Source organism: Chionomys nivalis, chromosome 2 (assembly GCF_950005125.1).
Source record: "Chionomys nivalis chromosome 2, mChiNiv1.1, whole genome shotgun sequence".
NCBI classification, from domain to species: Eukaryota; Metazoa; Chordata; class Mammalia; order Rodentia; family Cricetidae; genus Chionomys; species Chionomys nivalis.
Window position 1 is genome coordinate 31,949,341 of NC_080087.1, and position 15,977 is coordinate 31,965,317.

General features: G+C 40.7%; 1 protein-coding gene across 1 annotated transcript in view; it reads right to left on the reverse strand.

The window, feature by feature from the left end:
- Positions 1 to 15,977, reverse strand: part of Pde7b (phosphodiesterase 7B) — a 320,744-nt gene that overhangs the window by 224,119 nt on the left and 80,648 nt on the right. Inside the window, exon 2 of the mRNA XM_057762340.1 lies at positions 3,662 to 3,722. Coding sequence (XP_057618323.1) covers positions 3,662 to 3,722 — 61 coding nt within the window. The remainder of the gene's footprint in view (positions 1 to 3,661; positions 3,723 to 15,977) is intronic.

The following is a 15,977-nucleotide window of genomic DNA, read 5'->3' on the forward strand; positions in this document are numbered from 1 at the left end:
CTGCCACCACCCCTGCTATAATGATTTGAGTATTCACTGGTAGAGAAGAGGACAGACCTGAAAACCTGTCCCTGGCTAATGACCCTCATGCACATTCCGTATCAAGCATGCTGAAGCCAGAGCATAGCCCTAATCTAGGCAGGTACCCCAAAACTAGAATGTAGGAAGGAAGGGAAGAAGAACCCAGGAAAAAAGGCCCATGAACTTGATAATATAAAGATGTGATGGCTTAGGTTGACCCTCATTAGGGATCAATACTGGGTAGCCTAGAGATCCAAGATAAAGTTTTCAGAAATACAGACTGTATATATTTTGTTCTCTTAGTTGGAAATTTTGATTAACTCAATGCAATGTTACAAAATCACCTGGGAAAACATTTATAAAACTTGACAGTCCCTTAAAGTACCAGACACCTTATCGTTTGCTATTGGAGATGAAATATTTTCTCCAGAAGGGTTTCGGGAAGGGGGAAAGACACATTTCCAGGCTCCTCTTAAAGGAAGAAGGAACCTACTGTGCCTAAGACAAGGCAGAGGAGATGCCCTTTGTGGAGTGTTCATACAGAATTCTTTCTTAAAGAAATAAAAAAAAAATGATCTCGGTTTTAGTTACATGTAATAATAACGTGAATTTCTCTTGCTTATCTTAAAGAAATGAATTCTTTTTTTTTTTTTTTTTTTTTTTTTTTTTTTGGTTTTTTTCAAGACAGGGTTTCTCTGTGGTTTTGGAGCCTGTCCTGGAACTAGCTCTTGTAGACCAGGCTGGTCTCGAACTCACAGAGATCCGCCTGCCTCTGCCTCCCAAGTGCTGGGATTAAAGGCGTGCGCCACCACCGCCCGGCTAAGAAATGAATTCTTTGAACTCTTTTTGTTCTCTTCAGCTCATAGCATGGAAGTCCTGCTGAGGCAGTGGTCTAATGACAGATTGATCCGTTAATATTGATACTAGGAGAGCTCGATTTTGGTATTCTTTTATCTGTAATGCCAGAGGACTTTTATCAAAGTTTGAATTAAAGCTTGTGTCAATTCCCTTAAGGGATAAATAAATGCCTCTTCAGTGTAAGGTCCTTCAGGACACAGACATTTTCCACTGCATGAGAAACTCCAAGTGTCTACCATGACCTCTGCACACCCCAATCGCATTACAGAATATAAATACACAGTATTTACAGGTAACATGTAATAGTTCTTCCTATTCTCAATCAGAACTTTTATTCTCATTTCCCTTTTGTAGTATTTAGTTCTGTGTCATTAAGAGAAGCTAATGAGCTCTACAAGGCTAATGACTAATGCACTGATCATGCCAGAGATATCTGTATTGTGAGAGACCAGACATCGCTTAGTTGACCTACAATAAATGACCGAGCTGTGTAAGATGCTCAGGACACCTTTCACCTGTCACTTTCGGGGCTCAGTTAGCTGCAGCAGCTAGGGTAGTAGTTAGAAACTGATTAATAGTTTGCCGGGCGGTGGTGGCGCACACCTTTAATCCCAGCACTCGGGAGGCAGAGGCAGGTGGATCTCTGGGAGTTCGAGGCCAGCCTGGTCTACAAGAGCTAGTTCCGGGACGGGCACCAAAGCTACAGAGAAACCCTGTCTCGAAAAACCAAAAAAAAAAAAAAAAAAAAAAAAAAGAAACTGATTAATAGTAATATGTTTCAAATCAATGGGAATACATTTGATCATCAAGAATGCCCACTGGCAGGCATAGAAAACACACTATATACTTAGAAATGATGGAGAGGCAATTGGTCTTCCTTTAAGGAAATCTCGGTACTAGATAGTCCTTTGCCACCCTTCTCCTAGACAGTTATTAGTCAAACACTTACAAGAGAAGCAGAGCCTAGGAAAATTTATACAAAGTTGATGATGTCAATGGTTTTGCCAGCATCATGAGTTAACAACTGATTGAAGTTACTAGATCAGGTGAAAAAAAACAATGTAAAGTTACTTTAGTGGTTCTCACTGTGGTAAGTGGTCTGAAATTTGGAGCATTTGCTTCCATTTCCTTATATGTGAAAGAACTCAAACAATAGCTCAGCTGTGATTTTGTGTGGAAATTGAATGAACTAAATGATGAATAGATAAAATGTGTTCATAGGACGCCTTCTCAAATCCAAGGTTGGGACACATTGCTGGACAAATAACTCTTTTTCTGCTCCCCCTCTCTTTCTCTCTCTCTCTCTCTTTCTCTCTCTCTCTCTCTCTCTCTCTCTCTCTCTCTCTCTCTCTCTCTCCCTCCCTCCCTCCCTTCCTTCCTTCTTTCCTGTCTTTCTCTTTCTTTCTTTCTTTCTTTCTTTCTTTCTTTCTTTCTTTCTTTCTTTCTTTCTTTCTTTCTTTCTTTCTTTCTTTCTTTCTCCTGTCTACCATCTACTTTTATCTATAATTTCACTAATATCTTGGGATATTAGTGCTTCAGAGGAATTTATAAAGTTTAAAACCTAGCACTGGATATCTGAAAGCAGTATGCAGAGGAATGCTGTAATCATTGCTCATGCGCTTCTGCTAAAATGTCCAGGTTCTAGTAGCCCTACAAACTTTCTTCTTAATTCAAAACATATGAAAACTCTACATAGCAATTCTCTATTAAATAGCAGTACAAGAGACTAGGAAGTATTCAAAGTCTAGACAAATGTGATACCTGTTTCATGTTTGATTTTGGAGACAAGAGTAGCCTTTAATTATTTGTTTGGCTATCATCTTGAGTTATGAATGACAGATCTTCCCATGCCTCTATTTACCTGACTATGTGTGTGTGTTTTGGGTCATTTTCCCAATAATCTAGGCTGTTAACATGAGGAGCCTAGAGAAAATGGATGATACTAACATGACTACGTCTTTACCTTGTTTATGATGTAGTTTTTATGAACAAGTGCAAACGTCTATGTAAATAAAGCAGTTGAGACCATTCAGTTGCCCTTGCTACTGCAAATTTTACATTGTAATCAATGTAAAACTCGTTGGGCAAACTTACAGCAGCCCCAAGGCTCTACAGTCTAGAACCTTGCCATGGTTTACACCATTTCTCACTTGGCAGTTAAGCATGTCACTCATACACTTTGCTGGATTAATTTCTAATCTATAGTGAGAAAAAATACTACTGACTTTATTCCTTAGCAGGATAGTATATTTTATTGAGTCTGTAAAGGGCATTGATGCTATATCATCCCCCCCACACACACCAAAAGTTTTGTTATTTTATTGCTATTTGGATGCAGATGCATTGTGGGTGATTGGGTTGACTTCTAATTAGTTTGTATATATACATAGGTGTTATAAATGAGGGCATCTTGTGATGTTGTAATACCTAACAGTTTTATTATTTATCTTATAATCTCAGACTTAGTATGGTAGTGAGATTTTTCTTGCATTTTGATCGCATTTTTTTTTGTTGTTTTCTTAAATGCAAAGCACACAATAGCATGCTGTCCTGGTGATCCAAGCAGCATTGAGACTCAGAAAAATGGACCAAGACTTAAAATAAAGATCCTTTTTACATCTTCTAGTGCTCTACAAATATATTAATGGTGCTTATAAAGTCACAAGTGCACTGATGCGCCTCCTTACAATGGAGTAAGAGGCAGTCGGTAATCCATCAAAACAACATTGGCTCCAAATGACATCAACATGCATAATACATTAGAAACAAGAAGCTTTCTTACCTAGCATGCAAACACATTTGACATTCTGATCAGGGTTCTCAAACAAGATTTCGCCACACCTCTGTAATAAAAAGATAACCTCAGTTACTTTAAGATTTCAAATGAAAATTCTCAAGCCAATATATCCACGCAACTGACATCACTATGTTATTCGTCTACTTTTGTTTTCTTTAGTTGTCTGGGGTTTCTGTAGTAATGAGAGACTTTCCTGGGAGCAAAGTCTTTCAGAAGTTACTCTAGCATGCACTGTTCCAACATGTCTCTGCTAACAGCTGACTCTGTGCTCCCACGAGAAGTCATGGTTTGGGATGTACCTAGTTCCTAACAGTTTCTGTCTCAGTGAAGCATCCACTTAGCAGGCTCAGTAATCCAAGTTCCATCTTTCTAAGGGTTTTCAGCATTGACATTGTTCTGAACTATTCACTTTACACATAGATAAAGATATTATCAAAGATATTATCAAAGCTGAGTGGCCAGTGCTGACTATCTGAGATCAGGAAAAGGACAAATTAAGGAAATGCAGAGGCAGTACAGGGTTTTCCTGAACTCACAGACTCAGGGAATAACAATCTTCTTTCCTATAGCTTAGTTTTTTTTTTTTGGTTTTTCGAGACAGGGTTTCTCTGTGGCTTTGGAGCCTGTCCTGGAACTAGCTCTTGTAGACCAGGCTGGTCTCGAACTCACAGAGATCCGCCTGCCTCTGCCTCCCAAGTGCTGGGATTAAAGGCGTGCGCCACCACCGCCCGGCTCTATAGCTTAGTTTTCATTTGCAGTTCAAAACTGTTGTACAAGGAATAACTTAGCAATCCAATCCATTATTTAATAGGCCACTTTTGCATGATGAATATGATTGACAAATGGGATTAGTATCTGTGTTTATAAATGAACCTCACAAAGCAATAAGAACATAAGGAATCTGACAGAAAAATGGATAAAAGATACAGCAAGTAATTCATAAAGAGAAAATCTGAATGGCCAATAAACACAGAAATTATATTAGGTTATACCAATAATTGGCAATAAATAAATTATACTTAAGATAAAGAGTTTTAAAAACTCACTGATTTGACAAAATTTAGAAAACTGGAAATGCTAAATATTTTAAAGAATTCAGAGAAATATGAAGCTTTTATACTCAAGCTAGGATATAAAATAATCACTGCAGAAAATTTGGCAAAGTCTAGCAAAGTTGAAAAGTTCATGCACTGTGATAAAGCAAGTGATTTTGTAGAATTTTAACTACAGAAATCTTCAAAAACAACTTCAGTGCTCTACTTAGAGAAGAAAAATGTCACTCATGAGTTCGCTCCTAAAATTAAACATAAATTAATGCTTCATATACCCTAAAAGCACATATAGTACACAACGTATTTATATAAAATACATTATACTCACAATATGGAATGCCAAACATACATAGTTTTCAAATTATACAAAACTTATACTTGTCATAAAAATGTCCTATTAGAGTTGGAGTGGTAGTTCAGTTGAGGACAGCTCTTCCAGTGCAAGAATGAAGATCTAAGCTTGGCTCCCTAGAATCCATGTAGAACCATGCACAATAGCATCAGCTAAAATCTTAGTACTCTTACTGTGGGACAGTAAGTAGAGACAGGAAAATACTTGGAAGCATGTGCAGTGGTGAAAACATGGTGGAAGGTTAGGGCCAACACCTGAAACTGTCTTTCAATGTCCACACAATGTTCCATACACACTTCACACACACACACATGAACACCTATCATACACACACAAGCATCACACACACATGTGTGTACACAACACAGTCAGTAAAGTGTAATATCATGCTAAAAAGAGTCCATCTATTCTCAGGTTGAAAACACCTAAAATAGCACACATTCTGTATGCATACGTTAATTTTCTAAAAAAGAAAAACGTGAACTGAATAATAAATAAGGCATTAAATATAAGGTGTGGAGAAGATATCAGAGAGCCTACATATTATTTGTTCCTTAGATTATTCTTTAAACTCATTTTTATATGAAACATTTTATAATAAGAATGAAATGGACATATCCAATATTTTGGATATCAAAGTGGCTCTTTGTCCAATGTAGGTCTGCTTCAGTGTCTCTGGGCTCATGGAGGCCGTTGTTTGTTCTTATAACTTATTCTTACCACTTACTAAATTATTTCCTTTTCATTATTTTTTCATGTAATTCTGGGTCTGGCCTGGAACTCTGTGTGTAGATCATGCTGATGTTCAACTCATAGAGATCGACCTGCCTCTACCTCTCGGGTGCTGGCATTAGAGGCATGAACCACCATGCCCATGTTTTCTTTGATCTAAAGAAGACTGGCAGTAGAGCAGTGTGATCCATTTTTCCCTTTCTTTCAAAGTTCACAGCTTGGTTAATTCTATTCCCTAAAGGAAAAGGAACTCAAAATTCTTTACAGATAAATCTGAAATTCTCAACTGAGAGAACCATTTTTTTAGGTGGACCCATACCATGTAATAGATGGAAAGCAGGTTCAGAGACTGTGAAAGCAAACAAGGGTTGATAGGCAGTCAAGAGGTGGAACTTGGAGGAGCAAGTCTGGGCACAGTAGAAGGATGCAAGAGGGCATTAGATTCTGAAGGTAAGAGGGTGCTGAACTCCAGATGGGGAGTCCAGATAATGAGTCATCTGCTGACTTAGTATGGTCTCTATCATGCCATTTAATCTCTTCACGCTTCATCTCCTTGAAAGTAGCATGGGGATGTTGATGTGTGCACCAAGTTAGGTCAGGGAGCAAATATGGAGATTAACGATCCATGCAGTCTGACCCTACTGTTTCTTCCTGTTTTGTTTGTGTTTTGACCGAGGTTAAGCCCTTAAAATAGCCAGGACCTATTTTCTGCATCACCTGCCTTTTAAAGTGGTATGCTTACAATCCCAAAGAGTTAACCATTATTTTTAGATGAAAGGTCAGAGATTTCAAAGATGCTTTCGACTTCTTGGTGGAATACCTCGCTATCAGTATTTTGTCTGGGTTAATGACAAAGCTTATATGTATGCTGCCATGGGAGAGGTGCCCTTCTTTCGTTGCAGGGACTTTCCATGGCATTGTAGGTAAAGGTTACATAACTTCTCAAGTCTATGATAAGTTAAGGTCATCTTGAGATGTGTCTCTCAACAGGTGTGTGTGTCTGGCTATCAGGATCTTTCTTCCCCGGTCATGGACAAACCTGGGAGGAATGTCTGAAACTCCCAAGAAGCACGTGTTCCCTAACAGTCACGCCCGGCCTGGGTTCACTGACCAGAGAAGCTCATTACCGAGTAGAAATGGGAGGTGCTGTGGCCCTTCCTTTGAGGATGAGGCCTTCTGTTTCCCTGTTTATATCTCTACAACATCTGGAAAACGGCAGAGGCACCCTTAACTAGCTCTAACCATTTTGGTTTTTCAAAGTTGCCTGATGACAGTAACAGGTTTTTAAAGCAATGTCCAGAAGGGAACCTGACCATTCCCAGGACATGGCCCAAACCACATTCCTTCCAGGCCCTTTTCCCCTCCTCATTGATACATAGTAGTGTTTATCAGGGCTTCACTGCCCAGTTCCTACTCAACTGTGCAGCTCAGGCAATGACCTAGTTTTAGAGATTAATTTAGGTTAAACCACAGTGTCCCCCATCTAAGACAACTGTAGACTTTAGCACGGGGAAAGGCCCTATGTTTTGTTGGGTTGTGAGGTTGGCAACCCTCTTCCTTTTATACTCCGGTCATTTTTGCTGGGACTTCCCATCTGGGCATCTTAATTCTGGAAGACTTCTGGTTCTGATCATCAGAATTACGTTGACTTCTTTGTTTCACCTTCTGTGTCTGAAATAGCCAGATCATCCCAACAGTTCCAGTGAAAACTAACCATAAATACCAAGGCATAGCCATTGCAATGGCAACCCAAGATGTTGGAGCCATGCTAGCAATAAAGAAATCTTCCTAGCACAGGCTCATTTTTTTGAGGCACATAGACTCCACTTCATGAGAACTTATGCATGTAAGCCCATTATCTTCACAGACCATGAAGAATCAACCCACTTCATCATGAGTGACCCTAACATGTTCTCTTGTATCCTTAGTGCTTTTATATGTCAGACCCCTGACAGCTCTTGGATGCAGACTTTGCTAACATTTATTGAATTTGTTCTAAGTCTTGTCAGGCTATCATTTCCTACTCTCATCATACTCCTGCAACAGCAGAAAACCGAGGCAGAATACTCTGCTTAGTGAATGAGAATCAGGGTTGACAGCTGATGGACACATAACCAAGATTTATGGATTCCCAGATATTGGCTACTTTGGTGTTCCTTACTGCACTGGTTAGGTAGACTGTGTCTCCAGACATTCCCTTTACTCACCCATTAGTTTCTGGCTTTTTGCCAGATAGCTCAGGCATTAGATAAGTCGGACTTCATCTCAAAGTTCATTTCTCCCTTCTCTCATCTTCTCTATCACCAGGGGTCAAACCTGCTCTCCTGGCTGTAAAGTAGGGTCATGTTATCTATGTTATACAATCATCTGAAATTTAGTTTTAACTCATTATCTGCAAGGAAGAACTATATTGAAACATTACAGGCAAAATTGAAATATAAAAATAAGGATAAACTTTAAACTCATTCATTAAAGCACTGTGCTAATTCTCATAGTACTTTTCAGGATTAAAAATGAAGAAATACTTAGAATTTAAAAGTCAATATTTTGCAAGTTGTTTTCCAACTAGTGTTAGTTAAGAGTTTTGTATATTACGTTTAGGATTTGACTTTTGCTCAGGGAAGTTTTAAAATGCTGCATCTGTCATTCACAATAGCTATAATAAGGGATGGACATCAATTTTTGGATGCCTAAGGACAGTGAGACCTTTTTTCAAAATAGAATATTATTTAGTCAGAGAAGGGAAGAAGGTAATTCTATCATTTGCTACAACGTGGATGAATACGTAGGATATCATGCTAAGCGAAATAAGCTGAGAACAGAGAAACAAATATCATATGATCTCACTTATATGTGTGATCTGAAAACACTGAATTCATAGAAGCCAAGAGCAGCATAGTGGTCACCAATGGCCGGAGAGAAAGAGTTCAACGGCTACAAGGACTCACCTACACATGGAGAATAAGATCAACAGACTGATATACAACACGCAACGACAGTCATCAAATACACTGCACACTAGGAAACTGCTGAGAGTATGTTTTTGTGTTCCTGCCACAAAACAATGGGGAGGCGCTGTCTCTGCTAATTAGCTTAATTTTGTTGTTCCACAATTGCACATATTTCAAAATATTATCTTCGTGCTATAAATGTGCATGCATTTTATTTTCTCAACTGAGAATATAGCACAATAAATTTTCTCAACAATAGAAAAAGATCTCAAAGTTAAAGCTGGCAACATTTTAAACGTAAAACTTTTAATTTCCATGAACAAAATTGTGTATTCCAATAAAATATACAATATATCTCTTAAGTAAATTGCATTTTTTCCATATATTTCTCATCGTTTGAAAGTTGACAATAGCAGTCATTTTAGAAAACACATTTAAGTTTTCAACAGCTTTTTATAAGTTTTCCTTAAAGAAAGATTAGGTCTGCTGTGATACTACTGTTCCAATGCCAGTAATATACGCATTAGGAATTATTAGCTGCACTGACGGGCTCACATTTTGTTCCCATTGTTTAACTCATCTCTTTCTTCAGACAATTGGTACGTTATTTTTCTGGTTTTCATGCATCTTTTTTATACCGTTATGAAACTTGCTGTCACTTAGATGTAGAAACCTCCCAGCCGCCCTCCAGCAACTAATCTGTTTAGAAAAAGCCTTCTTGTGTCTGAGAAGGGAGGAGGCAGCAGCCAACAACTGAAAACAGAGCTCCTCTCTGCTGGGAAGCGTCTGTCAGCGTCAGAGGAGGCAGTAACAGTTTATTGCAAGTATATAATGTTAAATGCTATCAAAAAGTGATGAAAGTAATGACTCTCTGATTTTGATGAAGAGACTCGAGTGTTTGGAAAATCATTGGAGGATCTGACCACAGTCTGGGCTTCTGCAAAGGACTGCAAACTGGCTCAGCTGGCTGTGAGCTCAGGAGGCTGGTGGACCGCACTGGGAAAGTGGAGAATGGGCAGCCACCACTCAGCTGTTGATTTCAAGAACACAGCACATGGCAGCTGTCCAGGGATCACAAAACTTTTGGCACAGCGGCCTCTTGAGATCCGTAAAGCCAATGACTGAATATTGGATGTTACTGTAGAAAAAAAAAAAAAAACCAACATCTCTCTGACTGTGCTTGAAGCTCTCACAAAACAAATAAAAGTAAAACAAATCCTCAATACAAACCAGGCTCATTTTGGAAAACAAACAAACAAACATCAAAACTGAGTTTCTTGAGTTAAAAAAAACAAAAACAAAAACAAAACTAACCATGGTCAAAAAGTTGGGAAGTCCCCGGACTTTAGAACCTGCAGTAGCCTGAGAGGGGATATACTGCTTGGTCATTTGTGCTTAGGATTTAGTGAGTGCTGCTATGTAGCCATAGCCACACTGAATGCAGTTGCAATGGGACGATGAAGGTTCAAACCTGACATTAGGAAGATCTTTCAAAATTGGTTTCCTAACGGCCAGGGTGGCACATCCCTATAATCCCAACAACCAAGAGGCAGAGGCAGGAGGATCACAAAATAGAGACATGCCTGGGGTAGACAGAATATTCAAGGTCAGTCTGAACAGCAAGGCAAGACTGCCTCGCCAAAACCCGAAACATGATGACGTGGCCCAATTGGTGGAGCCCTTGCCTCACAGTGTGAAGGCTCTGGTTCAGTCCTCAGCTTCACACACAAAGCCAAACAAATAACCAATAAGCTCCAGGTAATTCTGGTTTGCTTCCCTCCCACCTTACAATTTCCCTAAGCAGAGAGCAGGACGGTGCTTATTAATATCTGGCCCATAGAAGGCAGGACTAGAGAGGAAATGTCTGAAGAACACCATGAGGTATGGCGTCTACTGAGACCAATCTCCTAAAAAGAGACAAAGGGTTCAAAACTTGGAACCCATTAATGTCTCCCAGATAAGTTAGAAAATAAATGAATACTCATAAAGGACATTGGAAGAGTGCCAAATTTGTGCAAGGACTGTCCCGTGAGGGTGGGTACCAAATGGGATGAGATTCAAGCCTACATCCTGTCTTCCTGTAGCCTAGTATAAAGTTGTAATACACAACGTGAAGGGATGCTTCAGTTATGGTACCCAGCCCTGATGGGCCATCACAGAAGGCTCTACTTCAGAAAAAGAGATGACCTGTGGCTGGGCCTGGAAGGTAATGATGAGTTATCAAGAGAGATACTTCTACCCCATCACAGGGGAAGATGCCTGAGCAAAGCTTATAGGATCAGATAAGGAGTTTCCAAAAACTGGAGCAAAACCACGGGGGTCATAGTACAGGGCTTAATCAAACTGGTAGCCATGGGTGAGGCTGGAGGAATGTAGGGACCTACAGTGAATTGCAAGTCTTTCGGGGCTGGGAGGAAGGTTTGCTTTGGGAGAGTGGAAACAATGAATTCTTTTAGTTTTGTAACAAACAATTGTAATTTAACGGCATCATATATCTCTGACCAATGGTATTGCCTGCAGTCTTTTTTTGTTTGTTTGTTTGTTTGTTTTAACTTCCCCCCAAAGGTACCAGAGCCTGACGTAGCCCTCATTCCTTTTTCTTGAATTGTTCCGTAGAACAGCTATGACCTAAAGGACTCTCCAGCCGCCCAGTGGAAATCTCGTGTAAGGCTGACTGCCGCTGCTGTGGAAGCCATTAGCACCTTGTGTGGAGGCAGAGCAGCTTCCCCGCTCCAGGAGGATATGTTTTCAGGGTCTCTTTCTTCCCAGTGGCTCAAGTCCACAAGTATTTTTCTCAGCCCTACCTACTGTGTGGGTGGCACCGTCAGGCCTTCCTCTCTGCACACTGTGGCAGCCCTCAGCGCTTTGGTACCAGGGGGCCAACAGATTTGGAACTAGGGCAGATTTCAGCCCGGGCTCGTGTTTTCCTTCCTGCGAAGGAGCAGATTTCCATCCTATTGCAGGCTGTTAAAACGTCAGGCTAATAAGTTTTCAACGATCTGTCAGTGCCGATCTACAGCAACAAGCTGGCATGGCCTTTGGATCCTGGCCTCGTGGTCCAACCCAACCTCAGCCAGCCAAAATAAGAGACACAAAAGCAAAAGGGAGAGGGAGAAAAAGAAATCAAATCATCACCCCAAGCCAAGCAGAAATTCTTAACAAATCCATTGTCGCCAATTGCCAACAGCAACTCTGTGGTCTGCCTAACCTGGATTGACCCTCGGGAAGGGCTGTCTCTCCAAAAGCTCTAATTAACCATGGTCGGGAGTGACTTGAAAGACATTTATGCCATTGCTATTGGGAAACGGGCCTACCTGCTTTTAACAGCTTTGTTTATTCCTCAGTCAAAGAACAAAATGTTAGCTCAATGGCGTATGCTTTCTATTAGGGATCGGCCAGCAGCAGCAATCTCCAGAGAGTCGCTCAGCATTTTATTACAGACCCCTATTTTTAAATGTTTAAAAAACTACTTATTATGAACCAAAACTTGGAAAACCTGGTTAGGGAGGGAGGAAGGGAGGGAGAGGATGAGAATTAAATTACTAAGCAAATGTCCAGAGTGAACTGTTTTCTGTCATTCTGACCCTAGACAGTAGCAGGCACTAGAATAACTATGTCCTTCTGGTAGACCTCCTTCAGGGAGATGCGAGGGTCAGATGGCACACAGGGTTGTTAGCTGGCATGCATTGAAATGCACATTGAAAACTGCTCTTTCACCATGTCATTAACATGACCCTAGCATCTAGGCAAGCACAAGTCTAGAACAGCTGCCCCTGAAGGCTGTTGGCCCAGAGTGTACCTGACACATCTCTCTCAAGCACATTCAGCTACTGCAACTGAGTAGACACCTGGATCTGAGGATTTTGGGGTGGAGGAGAATCCTGGTATGGGCTCTGCAAAATTCTGTGTATCAGATATAAACACATGCACCCCAAATCTGAACAGTGTAAAACTTGAGTGAGAATTTTGCAGCGCAGTTTCATATTTTATTTATTATCTTAGAGTCTCCAGGGTTGAGGACCAGCCATAGCCAAAAATGTTTAATGTATATATACATAGTGAGTTATCAAAGGTGAAGTCAAGAAATAGTGGAAGAAACAGGAAGAGATATAGGAGAACAGAAAAGTAAATGTCATGGAAAACACTTTAGCATGTTGAGGTTCAAATCCCAAACATGGCCCTTAGTAGTTGTGTGATCTGTGACCCATTTGGCTTATGTTTCTGAGTCTCAAGGTGGAGATGAGAGAGGAACACCCCTGATAATGACTATATATGTATATATGTATTTTCCTGACAATGATTATATGTATGACGTGTGTGTGTGTGTGTGTGTGTGTGTTATAGTTTGAATGAAAGTAGCCTCATAGGCTTGTGTATTAGAACTCTTGGTCTCCAGTTGGTGAAACTGGAAGGGATTGAGAGATATGCCCTTGATGCAGGAGGTGTGTTTCTTTGAGGTTTCAAAGCCTACACCTTTTCTAGTTATCTTTCTCTCCTTTTCTCTGCCTTTTGCTTGTGGATCAGGTGTAAGCTCTCAGCTACTGCTCCAATGTCATGGCTGCCTGCCTGCTCCCCACTATGATGATCATGCAGTTTAACCCTCTAGAACCAAGAGTTCCCTCAATGAAACACTTTCTTTTATACGTTATGATGTTTTGGTACAGCAATAAAAAGGTTAGTCAATGTGTAAACACCTCTCTACCTATAATGTGACCCTATAATGTGACCATTATGAACATAGTTTGTGGAAGAAAAGAGGGAGATAGATACACAGCCACTTGAGGGCGCTCTACATGGCTTACAGAACACAGTTCCTTCGTCAGTCATAGGGCCTGGTGAGGAAATATATTTTTCTCCTCCCATGATGAAGAGGACTGGTCTAAAGGTCCAGAGGTGGATGTGGATGGATGATTATGGTCAGCCTTCCTCCTGCATCCTTATCCTTGGTACCGAGAAAGGGTAAAGGATCTAAATGAGTTCAGGAAATGGTTTCTTCATGGGGCATCAAATTGACCATCTCCAGCTTAGTATGGAAAAGCTTCTGAAAGATTGTCTGAGGATAAGGAAGAGAAGAAGCATCATTGTTACTCTTCAGTTGAGATGGAAGCACGAGATGAACTGGGAAGTCATTTATTCTAAGCAGTGTAATTGTAGATGCAAAGATCTAAAGGCGATTGAGGAAATGAAGTCCAGAATGAGTTCAAAAGGATGGGATTAAGATAACCGTAAGGCTCTTGGAGTTGGGAAACATGAGGCTGGAGAAGGTGGTAGGGACTGGATTGTCAATACCATGCTGGACTCTACTTAATGAAGTCACTGGAAGCCATAGAGCCTCTGCTCCAGATGGAGGAGTGTTCCCCACAGTGTTCCTTAAGATCTAGTGATAGGAGCACAGTATAGCAGCCATACATGCTGACCAAAGCTGTTGTCCAATTATGGATGCTTTGGGGTGGAAAAATGTCCTGTTAAGAGTGAGCCATCTTACTGAATATCATGACATCTTTGTTACTATGATTCATACTTCTAGTTGTGACAATCAGCCAAGTTTGGAAGGGACATCAGAACAACTCATCCGTTCTGACTTCCTGCCTGCTAACATATCCCCAAGGGGCTCAGTCAGATAATTTTACGTTTAGCAAATTTACATGGCTTTTGGGAAGAAGAGGTTGTAGAAGCGAGAATGCTACTTTGAGTTTCAAGTTGAACATGAATATATTCCAAAGACCATGGCCTTCAAAAGCATGCATAGGGTAAAGGCTGAGGCTGAGTATATGCTGAACAGAGGGATCAAGGTCAAAACCTGGATCCCAGAAGACAGGACAACTAGGGCCTGGGAACAGAAGTGGTCTCATGGAAGAGCATGCGGTATTGCAGAAAAACCATTCCTTTACACAGTTATCACCGAGAGAGAGAGAGAGAGAGAGAGAGAGAGAGAGAGAGAGAGAATCACAGGGACACAGAGACACAGAGACACCCAGAGAGAGACAGAGAGACAGAGACAGAGAGCTCTGAACCAGAATCTGACTCCACGTCCTTGCCACATCCCCACAGAACTTGCAGCAAGTCCTCAGTGTGTGTCACTACCACCCCTGCGGCACTAATGTGGCGAACATTCGGAATACCTGCCTTTCTGTCTTCCTCTTTGTTGCCAACCAGTAATTCCTGACAATAGCTACACAACAAACACGTATTCCTAATTGCCACACTCCAGCCATCTGGCCAAAGTGTCTAAGCTTGAGACTTCATCTTTCTTTATTTACCCTGCAATTTTCAAGCTACTTTATGAGGCCCTGCAGATGGCAGAAGCTTAATAGATAATATCAGCAATATCCCCCAATCTTTGCGGAGGCGTCATGATTCGGAGACTCATGGGACCCCATCCAGACGGCAACTGAATGAATATTTACTCAGGACAAAGGAGTAGTTATAACGGGCTCCTTGCAGCCCAGTGCCACAATGTTTCTGTACATAAACCAACAATTAAATGTAATCCTATATACTTATAGTTTTAAAAGAAATTCAAACCAGTCCTTGGAACTAAATAACCCCGGCCCTAGAGAAAATCACTTCCAGAAGATCAAGCCCAACATATGAACACAGGACCTCTGAGCCACAAAGAATACACTCTTTTCCACAGGGGAAAGAACTTGTTGTATAACCATTCGTGAGACCAAAGACTCAGATGTTCCCATGAACAATCAAAAACCGATTACTGGTCAAGTCATATTGGCCGTTTCCATAAGGACAGCTCTGAAACACAGATTTAGCCTTGGGCAGAGATGTCTGCAAATTCTACTAGGCAATCAACTCCCAGTGAGAGCTGGAAAATCCAGTATCTCAGAGAAATGACTGACTGATTTCATAAGCTTCAAGTGAACACGAAATACTGAATAATCTGGAAATAGCTATATTCTTCTTTGACATTACATGTTCAACAAGAGAACAATTGAAAGTCATCTCATCTTGGCTCTCCCTCTCTTCATTAAGATAGGAATTTTCCCCCTCTAATTTCCTGCTATTCCCCAACATCTAGATGAAATTCTATCACATATTAAGTTCTCAATGAATATTGCTCAATAGATGGAATGAATGAGTTGGCCGAAAATATACCTACCCATTTAATACATTGTGATAGGCAAGGTAAAAACTGCAAGATGGCGGGACTTTTAAAAGGAGAACGTGTGTGTGTGTGCGCATGTGTGTGTGTGTGTGTG